The sequence below is a fragment of the Raphanus sativus genome, chromosome 5 (assembly GCF_000801105.2).
Source record: "Raphanus sativus cultivar WK10039 chromosome 5, ASM80110v3, whole genome shotgun sequence".
NCBI lineage: Eukaryota > Viridiplantae > Streptophyta > Magnoliopsida > Brassicales > Brassicaceae > Raphanus > Raphanus sativus.
Genome location: NC_079515.1, coordinates 26,106,712 through 26,130,453, shown reverse-complemented (window position 1 = coordinate 26,130,453; position 23,742 = coordinate 26,106,712). Strand labels below are relative to the sequence as shown.

At 39.2% G+C, this 23,742-nt stretch overlaps 3 protein-coding genes across 3 annotated transcripts; 2 read left to right on the top strand and 1 right to left on the bottom strand.

Annotated features, from left to right (window-relative positions):
- Positions 1-79: 79 nt before the first annotated feature.
- On the top strand, positions 80-5,012 carry LOC108862187 (nuclear pore complex protein NUP93B). Its single transcript, XM_018636240.2, has 15 exons — positions 80-239; positions 328-419; positions 635-701; positions 1,018-1,077; positions 1,167-1,256; positions 1,593-1,856; positions 2,100-2,195; positions 2,281-2,415; positions 2,598-2,651; positions 2,772-2,855; positions 2,981-3,070; positions 3,145-4,047; positions 4,188-4,369; positions 4,454-4,742; positions 4,822-5,012. Exons 1-15 carry the CDS (start codon positions 138-140, stop codon positions 4,897-4,899), a joined length of 2,586 nt encoding a protein of 861 aa, XP_018491742.1. The 5' UTR covers positions 80-137; the 3' UTR covers positions 4,900-5,012.
- On the bottom strand, positions 4,938-6,435 carry LOC108862188 (chaperone protein dnaJ 49). The gene has a single exon (XM_057010316.1). It carries the CDS (start codon positions 6,240-6,242, stop codon positions 5,148-5,150), a length of 1,095 nt encoding a protein of 364 aa, XP_056866296.1. The 5' UTR covers positions 6,243-6,435; the 3' UTR covers positions 4,938-5,147.
- A 10,816-nt stretch (positions 6,436-17,251) lies between these two features.
- On the top strand, positions 17,252-22,504 carry LOC108862337 (putative calcium-transporting ATPase 11, plasma membrane-type). The gene is made up of 7 exons (XM_018636434.2): positions 17,252-17,697; positions 18,974-19,028; positions 19,141-21,065; positions 21,164-21,319; positions 21,406-21,577; positions 21,656-21,954; positions 22,036-22,504. Exons 1-7 carry the CDS (start codon positions 17,527-17,529, stop codon positions 22,333-22,335), a joined length of 3,078 nt encoding a protein of 1,025 aa, XP_018491936.1. The 5' UTR covers positions 17,252-17,526; the 3' UTR covers positions 22,336-22,504.
- Positions 22,505-23,742: the final 1,238 nt, after the last annotated feature.

The window sequence follows — 23,742 nt, the reverse complement described above, 5'->3', positions numbered from 1 at the left end:
CAAATCGATTAAATTAGGAATAAGACCTAAACCGGCTCGGTTTAAACTGCATAGAGCGTTTATGAGAAACAAATGAGTTTTGAAATCGTAAAACCCTTTCTCCTCCTTACCGAAGAGCAGCTCGAATCGAATAATCAATGGCGAACGACCAGGAGATGAGTGGATGGACTGATCTTCTCCATTCTTCTACGAAGCTTCTCGAGCAAGCGGCTCCGTCTTCTCAGTTCCCTCCTCTTCAGGTTCTTTTACTCGCCAAAAACTCTTCCCTCGCTTTTGGATTCATTTTCTTTCTTATTAACGAGCTTGATTTCGTACTGTGGCTTTTAGAGGAATTTGGATCAATTGGAAGCGTTGTCGAGGAAGCTCAAGGCTAAAACCTTAAGAAACGAAGCTCCTTCACAGTCTATTGCTGCCACTAGGTACTATCTGTGTGCTCGTTAATGGATTGACTGTTCGAGAATCTAAGATTTGTGAATCGATTTGGGGATTAAGGACTGTTAGGGTGCGGTGTTATTAGGAACTGTGGTGTTTCCTTGTTAGAACTTTCATATGACAGTAAGGTGTAGCTTAGCTATTGCAACTGAGTGATGGTTTTGCTAAGTCTTTTATTTATTTTTTTAATTGGATGGCGCAGACTACTTTCACGTGAGGGAATCAATGCAGAGCAATTGTCTCGCGATCTAAAGTCGTTCGAGTTGAAGGTGAGAGCGTTTTATTTGTCTTCTTTATCTATCACTTAGCTTGTGCTACTACTATGTATTTTAGTGGGTCTCTTGAAAGGCTGCTATGTGTTTTGGTAAATGTATACTTTGGCTTTCATTATAAGATACTTGTTTAGTTTATTAGACCTCAGATCAGTTGTTCTAATGTGGCAGCACTTATTCTTTAATTTAATGGTTTTAGAGGTATTAAGACTCCTATTTTTGTTCGATTAATCATCTGCAATTACCCTATTATATTAGGTACTAGTTAACGCCCTTTGCCTAAGCTGTTTTATTTTTGTTGGATTGTTAAAAGACGACATTTGAAGATGTATTCCCTGCCGAGGCAACAAGTGTTGAAGAATACCTGCAACAGGTATTCTCTATTTGAAAATTCCCTATTTTAGATCACTGATTGGTTCTTTTGAAGATAACTGATCGTTCTATATAACGTTATTCTTCTAGGTTCATGAAATGGCTATGGTATCGGCTATACAGGAGGCCCAGAAAGATAATGTTCGCAGCTTTAATGATTATATGCTGAAAGTATTGGAGGTCAGTATTGTGACTACCTTTTTTTTTAACTTGATTTCCATGTTACTTTATCCCTTCAATCAATATAGTCTAATGGTTGTAGAATATTTCCTCCTCGCCTCTTGTTTTTTTTCTTAAGTTACTGCACACAATGATTGGTTACTGATAGTAGCATGAGATTGCAATGGTGAAACGGAGGAATATTTTCGTCATGCCTAGAAATTATGTGGATTGTAACTTGAAAATTCTTGACGTAGGATTAGAAGCTGGTTGAGTGCTTATTGCAAAGTAGAAAGACAATTTTCCGATTTTATGTCATGTCTGTTCTCACATACTCAATGTGAAATCTTCTGACAGGAGGACTGTAGAAAAGAAAAACGTGACTTCCTTCAAAGTCGTAGCAAAATTTCATTGGTACCTAAGACCAAGTTGATCGATACAAGCAGACACACTCATGCTGGTCAGATGGTGCCTGTGACTTCGAGTCCTCAAGTATCTTCAAACACTGGAACAGAACTTGCGTCTCTGGCTAACAGACCAATTCATGAGAAGAAAGCACATGTCTATGCAGAGGTTGTGAAGAAACTTAATTTTTCAAGAGAACGAGGCTTGCCATTTAAGGTATGGTCTTCCTGTACCTCCTCGCGTGCATTTTAAATGACGTCCTGGTTGATAATTGCAGCTGAAGATCATGCAATTTTCCTTATCGCTTTTAGACATCCAGTTAGATTTTCAAAAATTCTGTACAGGCTTCACCATTTGATGATGATTGCCTTTGGTGTAGCATTTTTGTAAACTAGTTGACTTCGTTCTGATTGGTTTGGCTCTGTTTCTTACTAATTTCTGATTCATGCGTTTGTATAGCCTGCAACATCGTTCAAAGATGCTTATGAAAGTCTAGGGATTGATTTGACTCGTGGGAAATCAGTCAATGTGCAGAAACTATGGCAACTTATTCAGGTGATCTTTTGATTACAAGTTTTATTTTCCAATCTATAAGGACTGTTTTTACACTTCCAATGCTTGTAACAATCTATAAAATCAGGCAATGACGGGTGAAGATTCAGCAGTACGCAAAGATGTTTCCAAGAGGATGTCCCTCGTGATAGGTGCAAGACGCCACTTGGAATGTGGGCATCAGAAACATATAATGGATACAATTCAAAGTCATCCTACACAAGTACTTGTCTCTATCTTGTATTTATTTGTTGTATACGTGCTAATCCCATATTGCATTTGTCTTGATGCATATTTTAAGTAATTACTTCAAGGATGCTTTTGAGAACGTGCCCTAGTCTTTCACTCTAAATTCAAAGGCGTTAATATTTATAACCTATTCCTATCCCCTTTTCTTTGCTCTAGGCTGCTCTTGGTGGATCTGTTGGAAATTTGCAAAGAATTCGTGCCTTTCTTCGGGTTAGTGCGAGAGACTGAATAGCTTAATGCGAAGCATATGCACACATGATTTTTTTTTTCGCGGCAGTCATTTACATTGGATTGTTTGGTTGCTTGATTCTGGTTTCGAATATGGCGCAGATTCGTCTACGGGAGTATGGAATTTTGGATTTTGATTCAGGTGACGCGCGTAGACAGCCTCCAGTTGATACTACTTGGCAGCAGGTGACTCATAATTTCCCCACATGCTTTGAATTCTCAGCGTTTGTCCTCGAAAATAAAGTTGAACTACATCATCTTTTCATTGCTATTGAACAAGAAATTGCTTTAATTTATGTCTTCGATTGCAGATATATTTTTGCTTGAGAAGTGGCTACTATGAGGAGGCAAGAGAAATCGCCCAATCATCTCGATCATCTCAACAACAGTTTGCTCCGCTGGTATTTTTCTCCGTCTTAATAACAACATACATAAAAATTTCGGATTCAGCTTACGATTTACCTTTTCTTCGCAGCTTACAGAGTGGATTACCACAGGTGGTACTGTAACTGCAAATACCGCCGCTATTGCTTCTGAAGAATGTGAGAAATTGTTTAGGTTGGGTGATCGGTTGGGCCAAACAACATATGACAAGAAGAAACTCCTACTCTACACTATCATATCTGGTTCCCGAAGGCAGATTGATCGCATCTTGAGGGAATTTTCGACGCTTTTCAACACAATAGAAGACTTTCTCTGGTTCAATTTATCATGCATACGTGATGTTGCTAGTGGATCTTCATCTTTGGTCTTCAACGATGGGCTAGTTCCTTACAGTTTAGATGACCTTCAGGCTTATCTTAATAAGTTTGAGCCTTCTTATTACACTAAGAACGGCAAAGACCCTCTGGTTTACCCATATGTTCTGCTTCTTAGCAATCAGTTACTACCGGCGATCATGTACATGTCTCAAGAAGCAGGAGATGAAGGGTATAACATCGACGCTGTCCATATAGCTATTTCGCTAGTGGACCATTCCGTTATCTCTGAAGGCTCTGGGACTGGGCACAAACTTAGCGTGATGGATGCAAATGCTGAGGCGTCGAGCCTGATAAGGCAATTCGGGTCGATGTATTTGCATCATGGTGATCTGCAAATGACGCTGGAATACTATGCACAAGCTGCTATTGCAGTAGGAGGGGGGCAACTAGCTTGGTCCGGGAGAAGCAATGTTGATCAGCAAAGGCAAAGGAACTTGATGCTGAAGCAACTTCTTACTGAGATTCTGTTACGAGAAGGTGGTATTAACTTTCTGCTTGGTGCTAGAGGTTCCGGTGAAGAAGGCGAGCTTGGAAGATTTTTCCCTGATTCAAAACTGAGGCAGCAGTTCTTGATCGAAGCTGCGCATCAATGTCAAGACGCTGGATTGTTTGAGAAAGTAAGTAGATTTTGAGCTTTTTGATCATATCCTCTAACTACTTGAAACACGTTGGTTCTGTGTTCAACTTAAGTTTTTTCACATGCCAATCATTTGTTTCCTTCACCGTATTTCACTCTGCTAACTGTTTGTTGATGCAGTCTATAGAAATACAGAAGAGAGTTGGTGCCTATGCGGCTGCCTTGGAAACAATAAACAAGTGTCTGTCTGAAGCCATTTGCTCTCTTCTCCGTGGAAGGTCAGATGGTGAAAGCCGAACAGCAGGACTCGTTCTCTCAGGAAACGAGATTCTCGACACCTACAGATACTGCCCTGAAATCGGGTAAATTGAGACACTAATAAAATCGTTTATTTACTGGTCTTAAAGTTTTTGTACTAAGAGTGTCACACTTTTTGTATACACCAGTCAGGAAAGAGATCGGGTCAATGAACAAGAAACAATACTACGAGAGCTTGAGGCAATACTGTCGATCCACAAGTTGGCCAGACTAGGCAATCATCTAGAGGCCTTGAAAGAAGCCGCTAAACTCCCGTTCCTTCATCTCGATCCGAGACTCTCGGACACAACCCCGGACGAGTTCCAGAGAGCGTCCCCTTACTTCAAGACCTGCGTACCTGATTTACTAAAAGTTGTTTTGACTTGTCTGGACAACGTACCCGACCGTGACGGGTCTATCCGAGTCATGAGATCTAAGGTACACATACTACAAACTAATACGTGGCGTCAGGAGAGTTCATGATATGGGTTATTAACTATTTGAATGTCTTCCGCAGATTGCTGGTTTTCTTGCAAGCAACACACATCAGAACTGGCCTCGAGACTTGTACGAGAAGGTGGCTCGAAGCTTTTGAATTTGAGAAACTCTAATAATCTCTTTGCACTTGTCAAAACCTTAAAAACGAGATATGTTTTTCCTTCCTAACAAGTATTTTATAACAAAAGCAAAATCTTAATTCAGACATAATCACACAAGATCCAAGAATTCGTATGTTATGTTCTGCAACATAGTCCAAAAGCAAAAAAAAAAAAAAACATATATCTGTTTTGTGACTCTTAGGCATCGACATGAAGATGCTTATAAGTACCTTGAGTGGTTTTCTTAAGCAGAAGCCGTCTCGAACTTCCTCATCATGTCACAGTGAGGCGTTTCACGAACGAAACCCCATTGCTTCCTCTGCAGCTCATACCTACAATTCTGACCAAGTATAGAGACGTAATCTCTCTCAACATCCTCTTCCACACTCTGTCGCTCGTGACTGTCTCGTGGGTACTCCTGCTCGAAATTGGACGACCTCACATAGTAATTAACACCCTTCTCCGTAGTGAACTTGTAATGGTAAGGGTAAGTCGCCGAGAGCGAGTAAACAGGCTGTGAAGAAGGAATGAAGTTGAGGAGGAGAATGAGTAGAACCGGTAGAAGCTGGAGAAGCACACGAGCATTAAAACCTGCATCATGAGCTTGATTGTTATTATGATTAGCGGCTGCTCTATGCCGTGTAGCTCCGAAGTTGAATGTTCGGAACTGAGCATTCGCGGGAGGCATCATCCCTCCTCCACCGAACCCTCCACCGAAGAAGCTTCTGAAGATCTCGTTGGGATCGAACTCGTCTTCGTAGTAGTAACCACCACCGTTGAATCCGTTAGCGGACCGTCTCGGTTGGTAGATTGGCTCATCGGAGCCACTGACGTCGTACTTTCTTCTGGACTCTTCGTTGCTCAAGCACTGAAACGCCTTGGAGACGGATTTGAAAGCTTCTTCGGAGCCGGGAGCTGGGTTCTTATCGGGATGGACTTTCAAGGAGAGTTTCCGATACGCTTTCCTCACGTCGTCTACCGAACATTTGTTTTCGAGGCCTAGGATCTCGTAGTAGTCTTTCTTCGATTTGATCTTTCTCACGATCGAGATCTGTTCTTCTGTGTAGGAGATTGAAGAAGAAGAAGACGAGGACGATCCACGTTGGCGTAAAGAAGGCTGAGATGATGAACTTGGGGTATCTTTCGCCGCGGTGGCGGGAGGAGGTTTTTCGGATCCTGGTTGGTTGTTGAGCTGGGATTTGAGATCGTCGATGGGGAGATCCGGATCGAGACGACGAGCTTTGGAGAGGAACTTCCGAGCTCTCTCTCGATCTCCGGATTTGATCGCTTCCTTGACGATGTTCAGGCATTTCAACGCGTCTTCTTTGTTCCCATCCATGTTTTCGGATCTCGAATCAGCCCCCTACCAAACAACAGATTGAGAGAAACAACAGATTGAGAGAATCAAGAGGAGTAAGATTACAGAGTGTGGCCACAGAGATAAAGCGAAGCTTTTTCGAAATTAGGGTTTTCTCTCCCGATCGGATTTTCAGATTGGAATTGTGGACGGAGACTCAGACTAATGGAAGGCAACCATTTGCTGTGGAGATTAGCGTACCAAGGTCGGTAGATAAGTTAATCAATTCCGGTTATCAACTTATTAATCCGTATAACCGGTCTAGATTCTCAATATCGGTTCGATTCGGTTCAGCAGGATAGTTTTGTGATTTCTTTTTTTTTTGTCTCAAGCGTAGTACGTGAGATTTTACTTGTAATCTTTTGGCCTAATAATCTTGACCCTTCTAATTCCAATGAACGGGGGTGCTCGTATGTTATAAATTGATTGTTTTGCATTTGGGTATGCCACTTTACTGCTCAAAGCATACATATAAACCTTACGTGTTTGCAAAACAACTAAAGTCTCATAGCATTTGCAGAGCTTTGAAGGCTTTAGGCCTGTTCTTGACTCTTCATCCTAATGCATCTTTCTGATTCCAAGTTATTAGCCATATACCTTCAAAAGAATTTTTTGTACTCTAATCCGATCGATCACTCTTGATGGTTTTGTGATAAAGACATTTTTGTTGGATAAATATGGAGAATGGCAATAGAAAAGTACATACTCTTGACTAAGTCATTAATTTTCTTTTTCTTTTCATGTTCTCTCTTTTCTTCAACTTTTTTCTTCTCATGTTCTGGCTCAAGGCCAATTATCTCTTTTTGGGCTATAGTTTGGGTTTTTCTAAGCTTCTAGCTTTCTCACTAATGGGTTCTTTTAGATTTTTGTCATGGGGTTTAATAGAGTTGTAAGAAGGAAAAACACTTGGCAATTACATGAACAATATACCACTACGTGATTACATATATGATGTATGGACAAAAGTAATGAACCGAAAACTACTCAAAACTATATGATTCACATGAAATATCCATGAACTATTATTTTTGTAATGTTGCTTACACCATATGCATTAGTTTGTGTGATTCGCAAGAAACCAGACAAGAGAAGAGGAAAACTTTAACTTTATTTTCACTGTTTTCAACTTGAATACAAGAGTGAGCCTTTACATCTTTATATACACATTTGATAGGTCTGGATCTTATCCATTCAGTCAATCGTCATCACGTGACCATACAGCTGTTAAGGACCTCAAATCTGTTTGTTGCAACGATCCCATGAGCTGGCGTGATTGTACCACGGAGCTGAGCGTTGAACGCTTTTGCACAAGACGATAAGACTGAAGATTGGGGCTGAGCAACGGTCGACTTCTTCTGCAGTTCTTGGGCTTTTACTGAATGCTTGACAGGCCCAATACCGTTGGGGCCTTTACAGCCCCTCAAACTTGGCGTGAGTGGCAAGGAAGCATCAAGCAGCAAAACACCAAGTTTGTTCCTCCATTTGAAGAATGGTTCTTGCGCTAAGGATTTGGTGAATATGTCCGCTACTTGAAGAGTCGCCGGTATGTGCTTGACCTCAAGAGACTTCAGTGCCACCCGTTCACGCACATAATGAAAGTCTACATCAAAGTGCTTGGTGCGTTTGTGGAACCTCGGGTTTGCAGTAAGACATACTGCTGATAAGTTATCACAGAGGAGCAACGGTGTTATTTGTTGCTGCAAGCCCATAATTCGCAACAGGTGTTGAAGCCAAGCGATCTCAGAAGCAGCTGCTGACATAGTCCGGTACTCTGCCTCTGTTGATGATTTAGAGACTGTGTCATGTCTTTTCGCCGACCAGGAAATCACATTGGAGCCTAACATTGTGCAGAATCCACCTGTAGACCGTCTTGTATCTTTGCATCCAACCCAATCTGAGTCACTGTAACACAACAAGGTTGAGGCTGTAGATGCTTTGATACTGATTCCCATTTCAAACGTCCCTTTTACATACCGGAGAATCCGCTTTAAGAGGTTGAAATCAGAAGTTGTAGGTTGATGCATCTTTTGACATATATAGTTCACAGAGAACTGAAGGTCCGGCCTTGTGAGGGTCAAATACTGTAACTTGCCAGCAAGACTGCGAAAGTATGATGGTTCCGGGAACAACTCATCATGACCAGGTAGATTATCCAACTTCAGAGGGAGAGGAGTTGGCATCGGAGCACAGTCTTGCATTCCTGCAATGACTAGCAAGTCTTGAGCATACTTGGACTGATTCGAACAGTCCATCCTCACACTGATGCACTTGTATTCCAAGGAAATAATGAACTGGCCCCATATCCTTCATCCGAAAAACAGAGCTAAGCTTCTCAAGTAACTGAGCCACCAAAACATCATTGTTTCCTGTAAGAAGCATGTCATCCACATAGAGTAGGAGGTAGATGACATCGGTTCCTTTGTGATACACAAACAATGATGGATCAGGGAAGCTGCAGGTGAACCCAAACCCCAACAAAAATGTACTGAACTTGTCAAACCAAGCACGAGGAGCTTGTTTTAAACCATAAATGGCCTTCTTCAGTTTCCATACATAGTCTGGACGAGAAGCATCAACAAATCCTGGAGGCTGTTTCATGAACACTGACTCCTTGAGATCTCCGTGTAAGAAAGCATTTTGAACATCTAGTTGCTTGATACTCCACTTCTTCGTCACTGCAACATGTAAGACTGTTCGAATTGTTGCAGTTCTCACGACAGGGCTAAACGTTTCTAAGAAATCGACACCTTCCTCCTGTTCGTTTCCCCTTGCTACAAGTCTTGATCTTAGCTTGAGCACACTGCCATCAGCATTCAACTTCTTTTTGTGTATCCATCCACAGTTAAGAGGATTCTGACCGTCTTCAGGAGGAACAAGCTCAAAGGTACCAGTTTCTTTCATATTGTCGACTTCTAGACTCATAGCGCCATTCCAACCAGGGTCTTGAAGTGCTGCCTTTATACTTCGTGGTTCAGGATGATCTGTTTTAATAGTCATCAAAGCATATCGTGGGTTTGGTTTGACAATCCCTGAACGAGCACGAGTTGTCATGGAGTGTTGGGGCTGGGCAGCTGGAACTTCTTCTTCTTGAGATTGTACTGACACATCTGATTGAGAACCTTCTTCTGCAGAGCTTGGAGACTGTGGCAAGACATCATTGTTCAGTACCGGACTTGGTGGGACTGAAGCGACCGTAGGTACCTGCACTCGCGCAGACTGAGCAGGGAGTTCTTCTTCTTCACTTGAGGGATTTGTTACTGAGCTCTGCAGTTTTAAATTAACCGATCTCCAGGAGTTTAGCAGAGGAGACTCAGTGGGCCGATGAAACTTGCTGTATTCATCGGCAAAAGGAAAAATCTTTTCTTCAAACAGAACGTGACGAGAGATATAAACCCTTCCAGTTGGTGGATAGAGACATTTGTACCCCTTGTACTTCTCATTATAACCAAGAAACACACATACTAAGGACTTGGGATCAAACTTATTCTTCATGTAAGGCCGGAGATATGGGTAGCATTTGCACCCAAAGACTCGTAGTGATGTGTAAACAGGTTCCTTTCCAAAGAGTTTCTCGTAAGAACTATGTTTATCATGAAGAACAGAGGAGGGAAGTAGGTTTCCAATGAAGGCTGCAGTGAAGAAAGCTTCTACCCACAGCTCTTGTGGAACCTTACTCTCAAGCATCATCGTGATCCCAAGTTCCGTTATATGTCTATGCTTCCTTTCAGCAACTCCGTTTTGCTGAGGAGTGTGAGGACATGACATGAGCTGTCTGATACCGCAACTCGCCAAGTGAGCCAGAAACTGATTACTGATGAACTCACCTCCTCCATCACACTGAAAATGTCCTATTTTCCTTTGAAATTGATTCTCTACCATCGTTTGAAACCGCAGAAAGATAGAGAAAAAGTCTGACTTGAACTTCAAAGGATAAAACCAGGTATATCTTGAAAATCCATCAACAAATATAACATAGTACTTGAATCCTTGAGAGGAAAGAACAGGACTAGGACCCCACAAATCACAGTGAATTCTCTCTAAAGGATGAAGAGTGACAGATTCAGAGTCTATAAACGGAAGCTTAGAACTTTTTCCTAAATGGCAAGCATCACAACACAACCGTGAGCTTGCCTTATTCATTACGATAGCTGAAATACGAGACAGGTGTTGAAGGACATCCTTGTGTGTATGAGCCAGTCTCTTATGCCATACATCTTCACTTGCTGCCTGCTGCCGTGTAGAGTAGAAGGCTTTGAACCGAGCATCCTTCAACACATACAAATCTTTATTCCTTCTTCCTTGAGTGATCACCCTCTTTGTTGCTTTGTCCTTTACACATACAGAGTCAGAGTCGAAAGTAAACTCACAAGGATAATCAGCAGTCAACTTTGACACAGACAAGAGAGATTTTGTAATTCTAGGACATATCAAGACATCATTTAGAGGCAGATTACCTTGAGCTGTTTGCAGAGAGAGTGACCCGACATGTGTGATTGGTAGGAAGTCTCCATTACCTACAATCACCTGATCATTACCGAGATAAGGAGCAGAGGACTGCAGCTGGTTGGCGTTGTTTGTGATGTGTGCAGAGGCTGCTGAATCTGGATACCAGTCAGTTCCTGAGTGTTGCTCTTGATCAGATAGACGCATAGTTGTAAGTGCATTGTGAACAGCTTCTGGCGACTGATAGTTTTGATCAAATCGATTGTAGCAACGTGGAGCTGTATGACCCGGACGTCCACAAATCTGACAGACTGATCTGTTGTTGTTGTTTGCGCCGGATCCTCCTGAGAACTGCTGCTGAAAGCCCCTGCCTCTCATTGAGTAAGACGAGCTTCCTCTGCCTCGATAACCACCTCTGTAGCTTCCACGACCTCTGCTGCTGTATCCACGTCCAGCATGAAAAGCCAGATGTGGACTGACCTCAGCCACTTGGGCATAAGCCTTGAGCTTATCATCAAAGGCAACAAGCTTGAACACCGCTTCATCAAAACTCATTTGATTGACTGAATCCATGGAGTGTTCAATAACAGTGCATATAGATTCATATTCCTTCCCCAAACCACTCAATGCACCATAAATCATCTCTTGCTCTGTTATTGAACATCCTATCGAGTCTAACTGGTCACACACACCTTTCACATCTCCTAGATACTCAGTCATGGATTTCTGGCCTTTAGTCATACCTTGTAGCTTGCGCTGGAGATCAAGCTTTCGCGTAGCAGATACTCGGTTGTACTTTTGACCGAGACTGTGCCAGACCTCCTGCGCTGTGTTGAGACCGTACACTGACCGAAGAGCCTCCTCTGTAAGAGAACCAAACAACCAAGCCATGACCAACTGGTCACGGCGAATCCACTTGACAAACTCTGGGTTCGCTTCTTCGGTGACTTCATCTCCGGTTTGACGCGTGATGGTTGGAGCAGGACGGAGAGAGGTACCATTGATGAACCCTAACAACGATTGACTTGACAAAAACGACTCGAACTGGGTCTTCCAAAGGAGATAGTTCGACGACGAGAGCTTCAAAGTAACACACTGGGTAATGCTCAATGACGGAGCGGAAACTGTATCTGATTGCTCATCCATGGCTCTGATACCATGTGATTCGCAAGAAACCAGACAAGAGAAGAGGAAAACTTTAACTTTATTTTCACTGTTTTCAACTTGAATACAAGAGTGAGCCTTTACATCTTTATATACACATTTGATAGGTCTGGATCTTATCCATTCAGTCAATCGTCATCACGTGACGATACAGCTGTTAAGGACCTCAAATCTGTTTGTTGCAATGATCCCATGAGCTGGCGTGATTGTACCACGGAGCTGAGCGTTGAACGCTTTTGCACAAGACGATAAGACTGAAGATTGGGGCTGAGCAACGGTCGACTTCTTCTGCAGTTCTTGGGCTTTTACTGAATGCTTGACAGGCCCAATACCGTTGGGGCCTTTAGTTTGAGAGCTAAGACATGTGTCAGACTTCAAATCCGTCAACTTCTAATAGTGTTTTGAGACATTTTTACATATATTTGGTTGCCTAGTGTTGCATTGCATTTATTTTGTTTTTGTTTTATCTTTTGTATGTGTTATAGAAATTTTTAAGAAATTTAGTTGACGAATTTTTTATCAGATGTTGTCGAACTCCAAATTTGACGTCCTTTTTTGCCAACAAAATGATGGTTATAGTGTTAGAAACATAACATTTGATAGTTTATTGATGTTGTCATGGGAATTATATAGTTCATGTAGAAAAGTTTTAGATACATTTCTTTTGCTAAAAAATGTGTAACCATGTGGTGGTGTATTGCTTATGTAGTTAACCATCCTTTTCCTCGTAAAACTCTTGCTACATTTAAATATTATGTACCAGATTTTAGCCAAACACACAAAAAGAAGTTCGAAAAACCTTGGATTCTTAACTACAAGATGCATTGAAGTAAGAATTTACTTGTTACCGAGTTGGACTAGTGCCTGTTGGTGTCCCAACCAACTTTTCTTTTTTCACTACCGTAATCAAGGAAGAGTAATATCAGTACTGCAGAAGCTTCAGTCTTTAAAGCTGTGAGTTGTTCCCGGCTTCCCGCCATGTGCTCTTAACTTCTTCTAATATAAAAGAAATGATTATAATCATCTGAGAGCATTTCTTGTTGTGACTCATATTAGATTAAAAATTTGCATAGCTACTTGATTGGTTTGCAGTGACATCATCAGTTTCTCCTAACAATTCATTTTTCTTAACAAGCTCGCTCTGTTCGTAGAAATGTTATGATCCAGTAGGTTGTAATGGAATGGTTAGCATGTTCTCTATCGGTGCTTCTTCATTGTGTCAACTGTTGTCTGTAATGGCCAATTTACTTAAAATACTAACAAAACAACAGATCATGAAAGATCTTTGTTGGTGGATATCAATAGTGGGGAGGGGGTTTTGTTTCTCGGCAAGGGCAGTTAGTATCATAATAAATATATAGATGAATTAATACAATTTAAAGCCTTGTTACTATATTTGTGTGGTAACAAGACCTTAGACCTAATACTTTTTTTTGTTAAATAAGACTTGCTAATTTGGAGAAACTGGGTCAGCCATGGTTGGCAAATGGCAAGCCAGTGGACAGCAATGAATCCCTCCATTAATATATTAAATGCATTTTCTGACTATGGAGCTACCCTAAAATACATTAATAAATTCACACTCACATTATACCATATCCTTATATATATTATACTCCCACTGTTTCATAATACTTGATGTTTTGCCTTATTGCACAAAGATTTAGAAAACTAGATTTTTCTAAAAAAAATATTTTAAAAATATTACTTTAGAATCAACTAACCAATAATAAAAAAAACAGTTAAATCTAATTGGTTGAACAGTTTCCAATAAAGTTAAGGTTAACCTTAAAATCTCAAAACTTCATCTAATTTAAAACAAAATTATCCTTCTAAAACATCAACTATATTGAAACGGAGGGAGTATGGGTTAATATGACCACCTATTACATTCTCTTGAGTTCTTTTTTTTAAAGAATTGTTTATGAAGTATGATTGTTCTCAGGTCTAAAGATGTCTGTGTAGATCTATTTTTTTATATATGGATTCTTTAAAGGCACCCAGATTTGAGATCAACGTGGTTTTTATTTGTCAACTTGTTGATAAACCTGAATTTATACAGAAGAGCTAGATTTAAGCATTGGATTGTACCGAAACTGTATCCCAAAACTTAACCAATAGATTAAGTCTGTCGACCACCTTTTGTTGCCTTCTCACTTGTTTAATTATTGCAAGTAGTCAGCAAAATTTGTAAAGTTATATTTTATACAGTGTATTTGGTTGAGAAGAATGTGTAATAAAATTTAAAAGTTATAAGAATCGTAAAAAGACAGAATGAAAACTGGAAGACGATAAAAGAGATAGAGAAGGTGGTACACGAAGGCAAGGCAGCGCAGCCTCATAAAGTGAGGATTCTATTAAGGGTCTGACTGGTGTAACCGCAGCGGTTGCGGTTGCGGTTGCGGGAGTTTGCGGATACGAGTGGTTGCGGTTTTAAACGTTTTCTAGAGATTTGTACGACTGGTACAGCTGTTAGAAATTGTTGCATTTGCGGGACTCTTATGACTGGTAAACTACTAAACGCAACATCTGTTAAATAATAATTTAATAATATTTACATTTTATGTAATTATAAAAATATTAAAATAATTATAATATGATAAATATAAATTTATATATATAAAATCATATTATTAAATTTTAAAAATTTATAGAAAATATTTTAGTTTTAAATTTTTATAATATAAATTGAAATATAATATGAATACATTTTACAATTTCTATTATTTCAAATTTAAAAATTTTATTGGATATTTTTAGTATTATTTTTGTTTATTCTGTTTTAAAAGAAAAAAATTTACCTTCCCGCAACCGTCCGCAACTGCAAACGGTAGCTGGAACCAGCTTTTGATTTTAAGAGGTTCGGAGTGGTTTGAAGCGATTTGTAGCGTTTTCTGTGATTGTTTCGAAACGCCAACAACCGCTATGAACCGCAAAAGCTGTTTTTGCGGGTGGTAGCGGGAAAACCAGTCAGCCCCTACAACATAGCAAGTTGGGCGGCATGTGTTATAGTGCGTCCACACACCTTCAAAGCAGTAATCCATATAATTTACTAAACGCTTGTGATATAATAATCTCTATAATCTATCCATCAGACATAGATTCAGTTTTTATTTAATTTTCCAACTCCTAAAATTTGAATTCACAGTTCGGTTAATCATCTACGAACAAATACGAGTGTCTATATCTGATAGCTTCTAAATTTTAGTTAGAACATGGTTTGGTAGAATTTGTTAACTCGGTAAACTTGAAAGAAACAACTATATAACATTAACATATGATTATATGAACATAATATACTCGTAGTAAAAAAAATGAACATATAAAAGGTGTTGACATAAGGTAACGTGATGAGAAGTAGCATTGAACGATACAATACGATTCTCAGAGTAATGTATTTACGATCGGGTTGTTCATGAAAATAGGCACGTCTATTTTGTAGATCATAGTGTATTAAAAAAAAAGGAAAATTCCATAAAAATACATGAACTAAATTTTGTTAAGCTTTTTAATATCTAAACTTTTTCACTACCCAGTTTAATACCCCAACTAATTATTTTACTCATTTTAATATCTAAACTTTTAAAACTGTGCCTACTTTAATACCTGAACTTTATTTATTTTAATAAAAATACTAATAAGTTTCAAACAAAAATTTTAAAAAATCTCTAGAATTTACAAAACAAACTCAGAAAATTCTAAGAAATTTCAGTGTTTGAGAAATAAAAGTAACTAAATAGTGTAAAATATTAAATTTTGTAATAAAATTTCTAAGTTTTAAATATTGTATTTAGTTTGTTTTCTGAAATAAAAACGAAATTTATTTTTATCTTTCAAATTCATTTATTTTTTAAAAAATAAATTTTCCATGGTTTATCTACCTTCTTTCCTAAATCTAAAAATGAAATTAAAATTTTTAATATTTTTTTCTTAGATTTTTGAGATTTTTTAAGTTTTGATTGAAACTTATTAATATTTTTATTAAAATAAATAAAGTTTGGGTATTAAAGTGGGAATAATATTAAAAGTTTGGGTATTAAAATGAGCAAAATAATTAGTTAGGGTATTAAACTGGGTATCAACATTGATGCTCTGAACACTATCAAAGAAGCACTGGTAGCCTTCAGAAAGGTGAGAGGCCTCCCTCCTTTCGGAGTCACCACCAACATACTACCATGGATTCTCTGGGCTCTTTGGACAGCCAGGAATACGGTCATCTTCGAACACAAAACCTACACAGTAGAGGAAGTGGCAATTAAAGGAATTAAATTAGCCAGGGAATGGGGACAAGCTCAAGCTCAATCAAGCTTACAAGCAAAAACAGGACAAGCGCAGAGAGGAAGGATCAATATACCTCGATCAGCCCCATCACATGACAATCAAATCGCCACCACCGTCTGTAGAACTGACGCCGCCTGGGACAAGCAATCACTCACCGCCGAACTGGCATGGATCATGGAGGACTCATCTCGATTGATCATCGCGCAGGATGCGCTAATCCACCACAACGTCATCTCACCTCTTGCGGCTGAAGCCCTAGCACTAAGAGAAGCAATCAACGCAGCGGCCGCGAGAAACGTCACCCACCTCCGGATTTACTCCGATAACCAAACCCTGATCAGGGCCATCAACGATAAGCTGTTTGAGAAGGAGATCTATGGTATCCTAAGGGATATCGAAGAATCGTCGTCTTTGTTTGTCGAGTTAATGTTTTTCCATTTCAATAGGGCTGAGAATGGGCGGGCTGATGCCTTAGCCAAATTCATTCTCAAAATCCCAACATATGTAATGGGCCGGCCCACGGGCTAAACTCTCTTTCTTTTTCTAATACAATTTCATTGAAAAAAAAGGGTATTAAACTGGGTATTGAAAAAGTTTGGGTATTAAAAACTTAACAAAATTTAGTTCGGGTATTTTTATAGAATTTCTCCTAAAAAAAAGAAATATCATTCAACATTCATATATTTATAGAAAAAACTAACACTGGGCCGATTGATCGGGTCGGATCTTGAATATCGACATTTATTTATAAATTCAATAAATTTTCGTAATAGAAGAATGATTTAATAATAAATAATACTCCACGAAAGGAGGACGTAAGAGCATCATCAACGCAGAACGCTAAAAAAGAGGTGCTTAAATTTTTTAGTTTTTTTTCGTTTTTTTTTTGTGTGATTTTAAAAAAAAAAAAAAATTAAAAAGGACCAATCGCGGGCCACCACGTGTCGGTGGGGCCCGCGAAAACACCAAACAACGCTGCTTAAACTAACAACAAATCGTGTGTGGCTTATGTTTTTTTGTGGGGCCCACTTATTTATTTAATATTTTTGTTCTAAGCACTCTCTCTAAACAACTTGCGTTGATGATGCTCTAAGCAAAGACTTTGATTCAAGCTTGGATGGCGTCAAATAAAAACCGAAACCCACTTTGATTCGAAAAAGAGGCCCGATCCGAATGTTTACCCAATAACCCGACTAAAAACGCACGTTTGCCAGAGAGTTAGCATAAAAGAAACAGAAAGAGGCTCTTCTTCACTCTTCTCTCTCCCCTCTTTAGCTTCCTTCGCGCCGGCGAAGAAGATTTCTCTGTTTAGCAACGACTCGATCTCTAGCAGAAGAAAGTAAACGGATAGAGAGAGTGATTTTTCTAGGGGGGGAAAATGTCTAATCTCCTGAAGGATTTCGAGGTGGACCCTAAGAATCCGTCGCTGGAAGCTCGGCAGCGATGGAGATCATCCGTATCCATCGTCAAAAACCGAGCTCGTCGTTTCCGTATGATCAGCAATCTCGAAACGCTCGCTGAGAATGACAAGAAGAGATGCCAGATCCAGGTCCGTTTTTGTTTTTTCCTTCTTCTCGTGAGATTTTGACTCTGTGATTTTGATTTCTGGAGAATGTTTGGTTTCCGGGGGAAAATAGTATCTGATCTCATTTCGACTATACACTACTAACAGATCACGAGCTGTTTGATATGAGAAATGCTTCCATCGATGATCCATTCAATATTCTCTTGTTAATTTTTTTTCTTCTTCTTTCAGATTTGCAACTAAAAGATCCAAAATAATTGGTTATATATTGTGAAAAGATCCAAAATCTGGTATCATATTTTATATTTTACAAAACAAAATCCAAAAATTATTATTTTAATAATTTATTTTTTGTACATCCTATAATTTTTTTTTTCATTTCAGCAAAAAAAAATTCAAAATTTTCAGTCAACCAAACACAAAAAAGTGACGCGTATTTTAGGGTTCGCTTAGTCTTACAGAATATTCCTCAAGGATAATTGATCATCAAATGTGTAACAGATGACTTCTTTATTATTACTGTATGTATGTCTATATCATATATTAACTTAGCTCATGCTTACGTGTGTCTAAATTAAATCAACCAGTTTTGACTTAAGCGTCCAATCGTTACAAGTTTTATTTTTTTATAGCTCAGTGTGATAACTAATGATCCACTCTAAACCTGTTTTAATCATAATTAACCTGTCTCAGTCAGTGTTCATATAGTTGTTAGATGTTTTTTGACTTGTTGTTGAGTTACCTCAGCTTTTGTCAATTTCGAGGAAATTTCGTGGAGAGAATGACATTATCATCTTTTATATGTCCACTTGCCTGAATTTGAATAAATAAACAGTTCTTTGGGGTCATATTTTTCTATTCCCGTTGAAATCGAAACACTGACAGTTCTGTAATCAACTGAACAAAATAGCAGGCTGTTTGACTATAATAACGTATGAAAATTTTGCAAAGTAAAAGGTTTAATTTTGGAGTAATAGCATATGACATGTTAGTGAGTTTTAGCTTCAAAGGCAAATTACTCCTTTTAAATTGTGTTGGCTCGGGTTGTATCTTGTTAGATTACTAAGACTTTGACTTACAATAACAGTTTAGCTGGTGTGGCAGAAAGCTTAATATCCTCTCATGCCTAAGAAAGCATAGTGCAAGCAATTAAGCTATTAATCTTTATTGAAGTTTGAATGTTTTCATACTGTTAATTAGCATAAATATGTTGACTGCACGGTAAATATTAATTGGGCCAACGATTTAGTCGTTGTAGTATTCTTCAAATCAGCTCACGTTTTCCTTGTTTCATAACCAGGAAAAGATACGGGTTGCCTTCTATGTTCAAAAGGCAGCTCTTCAGTTCATTGATGGTAATAATATCCAATGCTGAGTTTCAGATATGCATGATTTGCAGTATTTAATTGATGACTGAATGGGTTTATGATTTTGTAATCCTTTTTTGTTCATTTTGTATTTCTTCAGCTGGTGCACGGACAGAATACAAACTCACTGATGAGGTCAAACAAGCAGGATTTTATGTTGAACCAGATGAACTTGCTTCTATGGTTCGCAATCATGACACGAAGAGTCTGAAGAGCAATGGAGGAGCTGAGGGAATTGCTCAGAAAGTGTCTGTTTCTGTCAGTGAAGGTGTCCGTTCTAGTGAACTACACATCAGAGAAAAAATTTACGGACCAAATCGATATGCTGAGAAACCAGCCAGATCATTTTTTACGTTTGTCTGGGAAGCGCTTCAAGATGTTACTCTTATCATCCTTATGGTCTGCGCTGTAGTATCCATAGGAGTGGGAGTTGCCACAGAAGGATTTCCAAAGGGAATGTATGATGGGACGGGGATCTTGCTAAGTATAATCTTGGTGGTCATGGTTACTGCTATCAGTGACTACAGGCAATCTCTGCAGTTCAGAGATTTGGATAGAGAGAAGAAGAAGATTAATATCCAAGTCACTAGGGATGGGAATAGACAAGAGGTCTCCATTGATGACTTGGTTGTTGGAGATGTGGTTCATCTATCTATAGGGGATCGAGTTCCAGCTGATGGGATTTTTATATCCGGATACAATCTTGAGATAGACGAGTCAAGTTTGTCGGGAGAGAGTGAACCATCACACGTGAATAAAGAGAAGCCGTTTCTGCTCTCGGGAACAAAAGTCCAAAACGGCTCTGCAAAGATGCTGGTGACTACCGTTGGTATGAAGACTGAGTGGGGAAAGTTGATGGAAACTCTAAGTGAAGGTGGGGAGGATGAGACCCCTCTGCAGGTGAAGCTAAACGGAGTTGCTACAATTATAGGTAAGATTGGTTTAGGATTTGCAGTGCTCACGTTTGTGGTGTTGTGCATAAGGTTCGTTATAGACAAAGCCACTTCTGGCAGTATCGCTGAGTGGTCTTCTGAAGATGCATTGGCTCTGCTTGACTACTTTGCAATTGCTGTAACCATCATAGTCGTTGCTGTACCTGAAGGCTTACCTTTGGCTGTGACCTTAAGTCTTGCATTTGCTATGAAGCAGTTGATGAGGGACAGGGCACTTGTGAGGCATCTGTCTGCTTGTGAGACGATGGGTTCTTCTACCTGCATTTGCACGGATAAGACAGGGACCTTGACCACTAACCACATGGTAGTCAACAAAGTTTGGATATGTGAAAATGTCAAGGAGAGGAATGAGGAAAATTTCCAGCTGAACCTATCTGAACAAGTTAAGAATCTCCTTATCCAGGCCATATTTCAGAATACAGGTTCTGAAGTCGTGAAGGATAAGGAAGGAAAAACTCAGATCCTGGGATCACCTACTGAAAGAGCCATACTGGAATTTGGTTTGCTTTTGGGTGGTGACGTTGAAACTCAACGCCGAGAACATAAGATACTCAAGATCGAGCCTTTCAACTCAGACAAGAAGAAAATGTCAGTTCTTACATCTCATTCTGGTGGCAGTGTACGCGCTTTCTGCAAAGGTGCATCTGAAATTGTCTTAAAGATGTGCGAGAAGGTTGTGGATTCAAACGGAGAGTCTGTTCCGTTATCTGAAGAGAAGATTGCGAAAATCTCTGAAGTCATAGAGGAATTTGCTTCAGAGGCTCTGAGGACTCTTTGCTTGGTTTACACAGATCTTGATGAAGCTCCAAGTGGGGATCTTCCTGATGGTGGCTATACTTTGGTTGCGGTTGTTGGAATCAAGGATCCAGTTCGTCCCGGTGTTAGAGAAGCCGTTCAAACTTGCCAAAATGCTGGAATCACTGTTCGTATGGTAACTGGTGACAACCTAAGCACGGCCAAAGCTATTGCAAAGGAATGTGGAATTCTTACTGCAGGAGGTGTAGCTATTGAAGGTTCAACGTTCCGTGATTTGCCTCCACATGAAATGAGAGCCATTTTACCCAAAATCCAGGTTCTGATTTAGATTAGTAGAATGAATCATTCATCCTCTCATCTCTCTCTTTAAATGTTTATTAGCATTTTAGAATAATCTCTTCTCTCTTACTTCAGGTGATGGCTCGGTCTTTACCGTTGGACAAACATACACTAGTCAACAATTTGAGGAAAATTGGAGAGGTAGTTGCGGTGACTGGAGATGGAACAAATGATGCTCCTGCATTGCATGAGTCTGACATTGGACTTGCCATGGGAATAGCTGGAACAGAGGTTAGTTATAGCCTTTGGGTTCTTCCCTGTTACTGATTATTTTATCATTGGCAAATCGGTAACTATTGAATGTTCCATACTCTCAGGTTGCCAAAGAGAATGCTGATGTAATCATAATGGACGACAACTTTGCAACGATAGTGAATGTGGCGAGATGGGGACGTGCTGTGTACATCAACATCCAGAAATTCGTTCAGTTCCAGCTAACTGTTAATGTTGTTGCTCTGATCATCAACTTTGTATCTGCTTGCATTACAGGTAAGTAAAACCAAACACACACTCAACTTCACTTAATGATTGTTGCTCTGATCATAAACTTTGTCTCTTTGCTTTTAGGATCTGCACCACTCACCGCGGTGCAGTTGCTTTGGGTCAACATGATCATGGACACACTCGGTGCATTAGCACTAGCAACCGAACCTCCAAACGAAGGCTTAATGAAACGTCAACCAATCGGTAGAACCGCAAGCTTCATCACCAGAGCCATGTGGAGAAACATCATTGGTCAAAGCATTTATCAGTTAATCGTCCTCGGCATTCTAAACTTTTCTGGCAAACAAATCCTCAACCTCGAGGGTCCAGATTCAACAGCCGTTCTCAACACCATCATCTTTAACTCCTTCGTCTTTTGCCAGGTAAAACAAATAACAACATTCACTACTACTTAAAGTGTTTCAGAAAATAAGAAGACTAAAATGCGTTTGCTGCTAAAACAGGTGTTTAACGAGGTGAACAGCCGAGAGATAGAGAAGATAAACGTGTTTAAAGGAATGTTCAACAGCTGGGTGTTTGTTGCTGTGATGACTGCAACAGTTGGATTCCAAGTGATCATTGTTGAGTTCCTTGGAGCATTTGCAAGCACTGTTCCTTTGAGCTGGCAACATTGGCTTCTCTGCATTTTGATTGGTTCCATAAGCATGATTCTAGCCGTTGGTCTTAAATTCATCCCGGTTGAATCCAACAGTCATCACGATGGATACGAGCTGCTTCCTTCTGGTCCATCTGACTCTGCATGACCCAGTTTCTTGGTATGCTTGCTACGTCCTATATTTGAATTTTGTTTCTTTATTCTCCATGATAGTGATCTGATTTAAGTATGTAAAAAATCTAACACGTCATGCGTTACCGGGGTTTTTGAGTTCTTTCTTTGTCTTTGTGTGTCATCAATAAATGTATTTTTGACTACTTGTCTTGTTATCTGGATTGTTGATTTCGATGGTCTCTTTTGGAAATCAAGATAAGAGGAAAGTGAAAGAACATTTTTTTTGTTAAATCCTTTGGTTACAACCAAATGTTTGACCCAATCAAACAAAGCTCAGGATAGCATTCAGTAAAGCCCTAGAAACACCACTCGAGCAAGACACCTAAACTTTCTTCACATTATGTCTATATGTTCTGCACGCATACCCTTCCTTGCTTAAAGCCAGTGAATAAATAACTAAGGATCAATTACATTAAGACAATCAAGATGATGCAGCTTACTGTAGACTTGTTTCTCAAGCCAAATGCAGCTAGTCAATACCTTGTTTTTTTTGGGAACGCAACTAATCAATACCTTGTTAAATCTCGCAAATGTGTGTAAAACCCATGTAATTCCCAATTAAGACAGGCATGAGAAATCTATGGCTGAATCAGGAACTGAGAGCAGAAAGTACAATACCACCACCACTTCTTCACTCGGGCCTCCAAAACATCTTGTAAAGGTTTTGGGTGTTACAAAAATGATAACACTATGAGTTTGGTCTACTTATTACGAGTGAAGAAGTGGTGGTGACCAAAACAGCAAAAAAGGTTGAGGCGTTGGTCACATTGGCGAAGCTACACAGTGGAGTGAGGGTGCACGTGCACACCCAATTTTTAAAAAAATTAGTGTTAACTGTTATGAATTTATAATTGTGCACCCACTAAAATTTGCTTGCATCAAAGCCTTAATGAAAATAAAAAGAAAAAATAACTTAGCCCATTACAGATTACAATTAACTCCAAAGCCCAATTATATTCTCTACAGTTTTTGTTAAACCTAACTATTCTAAATTATGTCTACGCTTAATACAAAATTTAATCGCTCAAGCTTCTTCTTCAACGTGCAACTGCAAGTGCAAATCATCAAATCAAATTGAGAGAATTTTCTTCTCTTGTATACCATACAAAACTGGTAACTAATTAACTATTCTTTATATTTGTGCAATTATGTTTTGAATCGTTCAATTGTTCCAGCAATGTCAATGTCTATGATTAGTAATTATTTAAATAGCATCTGAATTTTTTGTTCCAGTCATACAAGTCCAAGATCATAGATAGAGGCTTTATTCTTGATTAGAGTTGATAGTTTGCAAGTTTTACATGCTTATAATTTTTATAAATAATACTTTTGATAGACTATACATTTTGATTTATGTTATGTTTTTAGTTTCTTAGCTTAA